At 45.9% G+C, this 11,081-nt stretch overlaps 1 protein-coding gene across 1 annotated transcript in view; it reads left to right on the plus strand.

Moving 5' to 3' along the window:
- The window catches only part of FAM83A (family with sequence similarity 83 member A), a 13,431-nt gene extending 9,958 nt beyond the window's left edge, over positions 1–3,473 (plus strand). The window contains exon 4 of the mRNA XM_032803512.1: positions 2,924–3,473. Coding sequence (XP_032659403.1) covers positions 2,924–3,473 — 550 coding nt within the window. The remainder of the gene's footprint in view (positions 1–2,923) is intronic.
- The last annotated feature ends 7,608 nt before the right edge of the window (positions 3,474–11,081 follow it).

The following is an 11,081-nucleotide window of genomic DNA, read 5'->3' on the forward strand; positions in this document are numbered from 1 at the left end:
TTATTTCTCCTTGTTTTAAGAATCCAAGGGATTTGGGTTCTTGGGGTCCCCCCAGGGAAGGTTTGGGGAGACCAGAGTGAGACAGGCACTGTAATCCTCTGTCTGGTGGCAGCGAGATAAGATCTAAGCTGGTAATTAAGCTTAGAGAGGTTTCATGCAGGCACCCAGATTTCTGGACGCTAAGGTCCAGATTTGGGAATTATGCTTATGATACCATCATTCATATTCAGAATCATGCCTTGAATTTATCATTGCTGTTGCAAGCTGCTCTAACCTCAAGAGCCTTGTCAAACTGCATAACCTTATACTCAGGCCAGCAGAGGGTGTGGTAGGGTGACCAGATGTCCTGATTTTATACGGACTGTCCTGATATTTGGGGCTTTGTCTTATTTACGCGCCTATTACCCCCTACTCCCTGTCCCGATTTTTCACACTTGCTGTCTGGTCACTCTAGGGTGCAGTGAATACCAAATCTTTTATACACAGTTTAACTCCATCAAGCCCTGCCGTGGTTTGAGTATTCATACAGCTTACCATAGGCTCACACGCCATGTGTTGTTTTTATAGGCTTGCTAGCTTTTACTTTGTTCACTCTTAAGTTGTTTTCCTCTTACTCCCTTACTGCACCCCCAGTTAACCCTCAATCTTAGCCTGCAGTTTATACTCCTGGGGAAGAGCAATGCAAACAAGCCTTTTTGATGAGTGATGATAACAGAGACCCTTTTGCAACAGATGTTCCTTAAGAGCGTCATTTGTTAGGCCTTAAAACTAATGCAGAATCATGTCAGCTGAGCTTTTTATCGTGGATCATTAGACGGGTTTGAATCTGGTTTAGGGGGTAGTTTCCATACAGTTTTATCACCTATATCTCTGGCTTTGGGTTGTTGGAGCATTTTATGTATTATAAACCCTACTTTTTCTAATTCTTTCTAGTATGTAATCAAATCAGTCTTTAGCAATGTTAGGTCAAGTATTTATTTGTGTGAAACCCTCTCCTAGGGTGATCATATTTCCCTCAATTGAAAACAGGACACTGGGTAAGATATGCTCAGTGCTCAGGGGAGTTTACTTTTATACATTTCTGAGGCACAATTCTTTAAGTAAACTCCTTACTGTCCTGTTATTCAAGCTGTCCCAGGTTGACCTAGACATAAGAACAACCTGTAGTGTCCAGCCAGAAAGTGGGGGCTGCTGCCCAGGGGACAGCTTTGAAAGCAGCGCGTTGCCTGCCAGCAGCAGCAAATGTCTCCAGTCATGCTGGTGGTGGGCAGTGCTACCTTCAGCTCTGACCCCGGGCAGCAGCCGCCACGCTCACCTTGTCTGCCAACATCACAAATACCACCTTGCTTATTACCCAAATCTCATGATTCCAAATCAAAGGTAAAAAAAAGAGAAAACAAAAACAAATATGAAACCTGTCATAAGGTTTTCAGCTGATTTTACTCATCAGATCAATTGCTACTACATTTTTTATGGAATCTGAAGAAATAATTTCTCCAGTAGTGTCTTCAAAATGCAAAAAGACAAAGCATTAAAGATAGTGCCTGTCATATACAACTGAGCACAAGGTGTACTGAAGCAAGCAGTATTTATAACCGCCCTTCTTATAACATGCAGTGTTATATCCTCTTCAGTACAAAGAGACTTAACTAGGATGGGCTTTTCAGAAATACTCACAACTCTGCTCCCATTAAAGGTCAGACTAGATGATCATAATGGTCCCTGCTGACCTTAAAGTCTATGAGTTAATGGTAAAAACATCAGTGGGAGAATAGCTGGAGTAAAACTGAGCTCCCACTGATGCTAATGACCCAACATGGAGATAAAAGATAAAAGTTTCCGATGGAAGAGTTGGATAGTTCCTGAAAGAAGATGCAGCTATAGATACAACTGGAGCAAACAGGTTAATATATCTTTATTATTCTCAGAACTATTACATATAAGGTATGTGGCTCATCCTTTAAAATCAGCCAGCTCCCGTTTGCCTTATTAATTTAGTGCCTGATCCATTTCTCATTAGTCAATGGAGAGTCTCATTAACTTAGTATGAGTTGGATCTGCCTCCTTCTGCTTACTAGATACTCAAAACTACAGTGTTGCTTGCAGGACAGAGTGATACTTCAGTAGGATTACTCATAACAGAAAAACTAGCAAAATTTGGCTCAGTATCTACATAGCCTTTTGCATTAGTTTAACTAAATTGATTCAAGATTGCTCCTTTGGTAAAGTGATGCAACTTTGAATGTAGACTGTTCTCTCTTTTTGTATGTATCTGTGTGATGCACAACCAGAGTAATACAACACAAAAAGCCCAATGTAAAGGTGCAGATTTTGAAATATTCAAACATACTTGCTGTTTAACACCATATTTGGGATACTAGTTAATGCAACAAGGTACACATCTCAGCTGCAGGGTTTCCACCACACACATTTCAGAATTCTTGTTTGTTTTATTTTTTTGCTGGAAGGCACTTTAATAAGATGGGATATTATAGTAAAAAGACCCCTGTCCCCTCACTCTGACAAGGTGAAAGAGTTGTATGAATAGGTGAGGGATTTTGAATAAGATTCAAGTGGTAGATTTGACTCATTGCTACCTACACAAATACCCAAACTATCACTGGGCTTGTTGGAATTAACTTTTATATAACGGACTTGGTTCACACCATTCCCTTTAGAGGGGGTAGTCAGCTTGACAAGGTTCTTCAAGGCTTCAGAGACAGTTGTGATAACACTGTTTATATCAGAAACAGAAGACTGACATTAAGTTACTTGCATCTCATCTGGAAAACCAATCTTGTTACTACATGTGGACAATAGGTTTGAACAATATAATACAAAAGCTGTTGGCATCATCTTTGCATTATTCTCCAATTTCTTATGGACAAGGTTAACACTGACTCTGTGTTCTCTTTTCTTCCAGCTTCACATGGCTGTGTGGCCAGGTTCACCGGAACTTCCTTTCCAAGTTCACTGGCCAAGTTGTAGAGCTCTTTGATGAAGAGTTTCGACACCTTTATGCTTTGTCCAAGCCAGTGATGGGACTGAGATCTCCCACACACACAGTGCCCTTCTTGCTAAACACAAGCACCACCACCCAAGGCAGCCTCACTAGCAGTAGTAGCCAGAGAAGTGCCAATACTCCTTCAGATCCATTCAGTAGCTTGTCGGCCAATAGCACATATCAAACCAAACAACCCCCCAGCACTCACATGTACAGCAGCAACCCAACATCACAGTCACCACTTTATAGAGGTAACTCCTTCCATGGCTACACCTCATTCATGTCAACCCAACGATGGAAGACCATCCAGACCCACTACTATCAGTGGCAGCATGTTGCTGACAGCCCAACACTCCTTTATAATAATGTTAACATCTACAAACCTATGCAACTTAGACAAGATGATGTAAACAAGTCCAGATTAAACCCATTGTGGAGATGCCTTCACAAAGCTAACCTGATTACGTAATCACCTTATTTTGTATTACAAACAAATGTACTGAAGATTCATTTTAGCAACAGCCTGTTCAATGATGAACACTCAGCATAGAAATTATGTATAATATAAAATGAGGAGACTTGTAAGACTGTGTTCTCTCTTTATTTTCTTTCAAGCCTTAGGGATGATTGTATGTTTCAGTCACAAAGGACAACCACCACCAAATGTGTTATATCTTTGGGGGCAATAGCTTTAGGAAGAAATCACTGGAGACACAGAGAGCTGTAAACCTTGGAGCAACCATTTATTGCTACATACAGAACTAACCAACAGCCAGCCAAACAGGCTGGGCTATCCCCTAATAATCTGACTAAGTTGCCATAGCAACACAAGATTCTATTACCACGACAACCAAATACACAACAACATGTTTCTCAAATTAATAAAACCTAAGTCTGCTAGCACTGAACCCTTGCATATAAGATGATACTGTTTAGGAATAGAAATAGTAGCATTGTTTAAAATGTCGGTTACATTGATCTGTCCTTACATAATGTATTTGTGGTCAGGTGGTTAGCACTGCCAGATGAAAGTGGATAAAATAACAGTTTATGATGATGATTTTTATGTGCTCATGAAGTCTTCTATTTACTCACTAAAGATACTGGCAGCAGCAATCCGAGGGCTGGTCTACACTGGGGGGTATCGATCTAAGATACGCAACTTCAGCTACGTGAATAGCATAGCTGAAGTCGAAGTATCTTAGATTGATTTACCTGGGGTCCTCACGGTGCGGGATTGACATCCGCGGCTCCCCATGTTGACTCTGCTACTGCCGCTCACTCCAGCGGAGTTCCAGAGTCAATGGGAGCGCGTTCGGGGATTGATATATGGCGTCTAGATGAAACGTGATATATTGATCCCTGAAAAATCGATCGCTACCCACCGATATGGCGGGTAGTCTGGACGTTCTCTCATTCCCTGACAACATGTCTCAAGTGATCCTTCATGACTTGGAAGGATCACTTGAAGAGCTGAGAGTAGCACAGCCTCCATCTCCATTCAGTCTTTGACATCTCTGCTGAGACTGGTAACCAGCGTGCCAGTTGTTGCTGTGCTGTCTGTGAATAGACCTGTTGTGATGTTCCCCTGGTGTTATCTGGATGGTGATCTGGATAGGTCACTCCAATCCTTGATTCTGGGAGCCAGCCTCACCCTGCTCTGCTGTGAGCACAGCCTTACCCTGCTCTGCCACTCCCGGGCTGGTCACGCACAGCCTCTAGCATGTAAGCTGCTCCCAGCTACGGGAGTGAGCACTTTTGGCCAGCCGCTGCTTGGATTGTGCAACCGAATGACACTAGCTGATATCTCCAGTCCGAGACACAACCCTAGGAACTTCCATCTTGCAGTCTCCAGTTATGCCCACTGGCAGGGCCGGCTTTAGCAAGTGCAGGGCCCAATTCCCAGGGGCGCGGGGCTTGTACTCACTGGGCGGCGCTCCCGGTCTTCGGCAGCACTTCGGATTGCCGACAGAGAGAGCGGGGCTGTGGGGCTTGCCGTGCTCCAGCTGGGGTTGCGGGGCTGTGGGGCTTGCCGTGCTCCAGCTGGGGTTGTGGGGCTGTGGGGCTGCTGCGCTCCAGCCAGAGCTCCGGCCGAAGCCCCAGCTGGGATTGCGGGGCTGCCAAAGACCCCGGCAGCGGTCAGCTCTGGTGGAGTGAGTAAAAAAAATTAAAAAGGCTCCTAAGGCGCCGGGCCCAATTCCTGGGAATCGGACGAATCGGCCTAAACCCAGCCCTGCCCACTGGATACTGCAAGCTTATATGAGTTCATCAATTTAACAAAGAAATTGATGTGTGCCAGGCTTGTTATCCCAAGGGGAGTCTCTGACACGCTTCAAACCAAACACACTGCTTCAGGGAGACTAAATAAATTTACTAATTACAAAAGATTGACTTATAATCATTTAAAATCTAAGCACAACAAGTCAGATTTGATCAAATGAAATAAAAGCAAAACGCATTCTAAGATGATCTTAACAATTCCAGTGCCCTTACAAACATAGATGTTTCTCACCACAGGCTGGCTGGTTGCTCTTCAGCCAGGCTCTCCCCTTTAATCAGCACTGCAGTCACTTGATGGTGATGTCTGTAGATGGAGGTGGAAGACTGAGGAAGATCATGGCAAACGTCATAGGCACCGACTCCATGGGTGCTCCGGGGCTGGTGCACCCACAGAAAAAAAATTAGTGGGTGCTTAGCACCCACCGAGATGATCAGCTGTTAGCAACTGCCATTCAGCTATTTAGCATGCGCAGCAGCTCCTGTCAGCTCTTTGGCTGCAGACAGGTGTGAGTCCTTTTAATTTTCAGAGCAGAGGGAGCTGGGCTAGGAGGGGCAAACAGCCAGGGCATGGCAGCTTCTGGCCTAGCTGTGGAGGGATGGGGGAGATGGAGTGGGCTGCTTCTCAGCTGGCAGTAGGGGGTTGCTGGGGCGGGGGAGTACAGGCCGGCCTGGGGTGTTTCTCAAGGACCGAGTCAGCCATTCTTAGCCTATCCTGGTGTTTTGCCCAGAACCTGTGCTGTGTCCCCCTCTAGCCATGAAGAACCAGCTGTGAAGCCCCTTTGTGCTGGGCAGGTGGACAAACCAAAGGTGAGAGGGGCTTCACTGTAGCCCCAGGTGCAAATGAGCAGCCTCCTGCAGCCCAGACCCCCTCCTACGTGGGCTCTGGGAGCTCCCAACCCGTACGGCTCTGAGCCAGGTCCCAGGGCTCCACATCCCTTCCCACATGCGTGGAGGGACAGGAAGGGGCAACACACCACCAGTGTTCTAGCCACATCCTCCCTTTGGGCTCTTCTCCATGGCTGGCTCTCATGCCTGGTAAAGTAACGCTTGCTCAGCTCAAAGCTGTGCCTCCCTGGCCCAGATCAAGCCTGCCTGCGGGGCTTTTCCTTCCAGAAAGGAAGTTTATTCTGCCCTCTCTTCCCCCACCCCCATCAGCATCCACTCCTCCCTGCATCAGGAAGGATTAATTTCTTTCCCCTGGATCCACACTCCCCTCTCCAGCTCCCAAGAAATTCCTTCTGTTGCATCCACTCCCCTGTATTAGCTTCAAGTCATGAGACACTGCCTTGCTTCACCTTGGGACACCTGAGCTTCTCTTGCTTCAGGATGCTGGGCTGCTGCAGCCTGGTGGAGGAAGCAAACCCTTCCCACCCCCACCCCGCCATACACCTTTGGCCATGGTCCCACCAGGGGCTCCCCTCTCACAAAAGTTGCAGAGTGTGTGAGGGAGTCAGTGAGCGAGCTTCAAAGGGGTGTGGGGGCTGTAGCCCTGGGGACTGGGAGGCGGTGGAGTGACAGCAGCCACACAGCAGGATGAATGAATGGGCTATTTCTATGCTGGGCTGTTGAATTAAATTTCTCTCTCTGCCTCAGGGCGGGTGGTTTCTGGGCTGGCCACAGGGGGTGGGGTTGCGGGAGACAGAGCCGCTTTGAGTGTGTGGGTGGGAGTGGGCACTAAACAGAGCCAGCAGGAGGTTGGGAGCAGAGAGAGAGAGAGAGGGGTGGAGAGCAAGAAGAGAGAAACATCAGGAAGGGGAGATTCTAGTGCCAGACACTTTCAATAACTAGAATGAAAGTGTATAAATATGCTGAAAATAGCCTCCCCTCAAAACTGGCAGAGCACCCCTCCAGCGCACACACCTTGCCCTTAAGGCAGGTGAGTGCAGAAAGGAATGAGTGGCAGGTGGGAGGCATTTAGAGGAGTGGGTCAGCAGGCAGGAGGCCTTGAGGGGCGGGGGTTTGGGGGATGGGGAAGAGCAGGGGTAGGAAGAGGTGGAGTGGGGACAGGGGCTTAGGGAGGGGGCAGGGCCAGGATGGGGCACCCATCGGCAAAACCAAAAGTCAGCACTTATGGCAAACATCTCTCCCTTTTATCAAGTTCTTTCTTCCCTCTTGGCTTTGCGCCCCACCCCATTCAGAGGCAGGTGAGCATTGCCTCATTGCAGTCCCAAACTGACCAAAGGAAAGGGAGTGACTCACTCAAGAGTCCAACAGATCCTTTGTTGCTGCCTAGGTCAGTGTCCTTTGTTCCTGAGAGGATAAACTGGGTCTGTCCCATAACATGCCCTGATGAGGTGTGAACTGCCCTGTTTGTTTTAAACCATGAGGACACATTTTCAGCTTCATAACTTTAGGGCTTGGCTACACTGGAGAGTTGCAGCGCTGGTAGTGGCTTTACAGCACTGCAACTAACACACCGTCCACACTTACAAGGCACAGCCAGCGCTGTATCTCCCTGGCTACAGCGCTGGCTGTCCTCCACCTCGGCCTGGGGAATAACGACTGCAGCGCTGGTGATGCAGCGCGGCTCCGCCAGTATGGCCACCAAAAGCACTGTTATTGGCCACCAGAGGTATTCAGAGGTATCCCAGAATGCCTGTTCAGCCAGCCTGCTCATCAGTTCGAACTCTACTGCCCTGGACTCAGGTGACCTGCCCTTTAAATGCCCCGGGAATTTTAAAAATCCCCTTCCTGTTTGCTCAGCCAGGTATGGAGTGCAATCAGTGACTCTTTCCAGGTAATCATGCCTCCACGCACCACACGAGCCCCAGCATGGAGCAATGGCGAGTTGCTGGACCTCATCAGTGTTTGGGGGGAGGAAGCTGTGCAGTCCCAGCTGCGCTCCAGCTGTAGGAATTATGATATCTTTGGGCAGTTTTCAAGGGACATGCTGGAAAGGGGCCATGACCAGGATGCGCTGCAGTGCAGGGTTAAAGTGAAGGTGAAATGGAGAAGGAGGAAGTGGACAGTGACAGCCTGCAGTGAGTGCTTAATACATGAGAGGTTCCTTTCAGTGAGCTCTGTCCAAGCTGGCTAGATATGTACTGGCCTCCCTGTTCCCCAGAATCCCACAGAAAGAATACCTCAGCTTCACTAAATTCTAGTTAGAAGGATCACCCCTTAACCAGTAGACACCCAAACAGCTCCTTTCTGAAGCCCATGCCATCAGCACAAATTCCTTTAGCTTACTACACATCTAATGGATGGGAATGTGTCTCTCATATATAAGCAGTGGCCCATTCCCCTTGTGTATGCTTATTTTCAGCAGCCTGCTTCTCCGACTGTCATCATCCTGAGCTATACTCGTTATGCACTGCAGGTGAGTTCACAATTTTATTGAACTTACACATTTACGAATGGTGCTATGTGTTCTTATATGCCAGTAGATGGCACACTTTCTATTAATTATATCCATATCTCACCATTATGTGGGTCTTTCACATAGAACCCGTAAAACGTTCCCCAGTCTCTTTCTGTACCATGTTCTAAGAGTTTACAAAAAAGGAAGCAGACACATGCACTAATCTAGACTTTACATTGTTCATCAATGGTGTTTAGAAAGGAAGGATGGCCAACTGGTTAGGGCTTGGGAAACCTGGAGTCTAGTCCCTGCTCCATCACTGATTTCTTGTTGTGAACCTGGCAAATTACTTTACCTCTCTGTGCCGCTGTTCTCATCCGTAAAATGCAAATAATACTTCTCTACTTCACAGAGGTGAGCTGAGGAAAAATAAAGATTGTAATGTGCTCAGCTACTGTGGTGCCATATAATTCCTTTGGCTAGATAAATTAAACCACTACCCAGATCAAAGATATCATGGTTTTCTGCTTGCAAAGAAATAGATCCTAAATGTCAAAATAACACACATCATTTTCTCCCAAATGTCTTGGGTTCAGAACCCTCAGTACATATCTGTGTGTGTGAGAGCTAACAGCAGAATACGTCTGCAGAATTCAGGGTCCTCATGCTTTGGATGCTCATATCAGAATCTGAGCAGATAGTGTGAAAGATATTACTTAAGGTAGCATCCAGTTTGCTAGGAGAGCTGTGAGGAGGACAGAAGTTCTTTTTCACAAAGGATTTTGAAATTTGCCTTTGTTCCGAATCAGAATGAAAACCAAACATTTTTTAAATTGTTTCTGAAGGAAATTGCTAATACAAAATTTTAAAAAATTCAAACCAAAAAGCCTCTTGAAAACAAAAAATCAAAATGTATTGTTCTGAAAATGTCAAAATGGGATATTGTTGGAACTTTTGCCCCATTTTTCTTCTGAAACAAAATTCCAGCGAAATCAACCTAGTTTTCAATTTCAACAGAACCATGTATTCTGACAGAATATGGTTTCCCTGCAATTCCTCTGAAGAGTTTACTATCCAAGGAGAGAGAAGTAGAGAGAACCAAACGGAACAATGGACAATTTGCATGCAACATATATGCAAACTAACTAGATTCACCATAAGCAACACAGCATGTGCAGAGGGGAGGGGCCTTGCAGATGAGTTCTGAGAGGTTGTACGCTGCACAGGCGGCCCCATGGAAGAAGGCACAGAGATGACTGGTGAGAAGTTGACAAACAAGGATCAGATGTCATTGGTCTCTGCCTTTTCGCATGCAGACAAATCTTGCTATTGGTCAGAAAATTATTCAGCCCTCTCTAAACCCTTGATTTTTGGAATTGATTCACTGCCTTGCTCTTGCTCTGCCATGTGAAGATTTTTCATTTACCTTACATTTATTTTTAACAGCTGACCCATTATTCTCTTACTATAACCAGGGGGAATAAAAATCATGAGCTAGGGCCACTGGATAACCATATTCTACATTGCAAAGAAAGACAAAACACTGAAATTCATGAGAAATGTGCCCCTCTGTCTAGTTCACCTCCCATTCAGCACCATTAACAAATGTCAGCATAGCTTTTCAATACTTACTGTGCTATGTTCACACAGGGCTTCTTCACTCTCTCACACCCGCAATATGCCACTAATCCATCGTTGCCTGCATCCCCTATAAATATTTAGCCCTTATCAGGTGCACTAAATTAGGTAAAGATGGAAATGAGAGTAACATTTATTAATGGCATTGATATCCTGGCAGAAATGTATTTTTAATTGCATTGTAAACCCAAGCAGGTAGGTACAGTGGTTTGATTGACCATTTTGCCAGTGTATGTTGGTTCCTGTTTCGGGCATATAATAAAACTAATTTGTCAGACAAACATCCCTGGACTGATACTGATGATATCAGTAATGACTAATTGGTTTTGAATGTCACCAGCATGACCTCTCTTAGCTTTAACTGCCTGTTTGATGGGACTTTAATACAGTTTCCCTCCTTTTTGTTAGAGTTTTGTTTGCAAATAGCCGAGAGAGAGTGTGTGTGTGTACATACAAGGAACGCTCTTGATATGTGGACATATATTAGAATAATTTGCATGAAGTAATTGTCGAGATTCAGTATCTGCACTGTGGGTGAGGTTCTGGAACACCCTCCCACTAGTAGTTGTGGAGGCAAACAACGTAACTGAGAGCTGGAAAAATTTATGAGTGCAGTTGCCTGATGGAGTTGCTTGTGATGGTGGGGGGCAGGGCTGGGACTCACTTAAGTTCCTAAAACTCATGCTTCAAAGTTTCAGCTGGCCACCAGCAGGGGTCAGGAAGAGATTTCCCCCCCACACCCCCGTATCCCCCAAATGTTTTCTGTGAGGGATTTTTATGTCCTTCCTCTGAAGCATCAGGGATAGCCACAGCTGTAAGTGGGATATTGATGGGGTTGGCTGGGGCTCTGGGGTGGCA

The sequence above is a fragment of the Chelonoidis abingdonii genome, chromosome 2 (genome assembly GCF_003597395.2).
Source record: "Chelonoidis abingdonii isolate Lonesome George chromosome 2, CheloAbing_2.0, whole genome shotgun sequence".
Taxonomy (NCBI): Eukaryota; Metazoa; Chordata; order Testudines; family Testudinidae; genus Chelonoidis; species Chelonoidis abingdonii.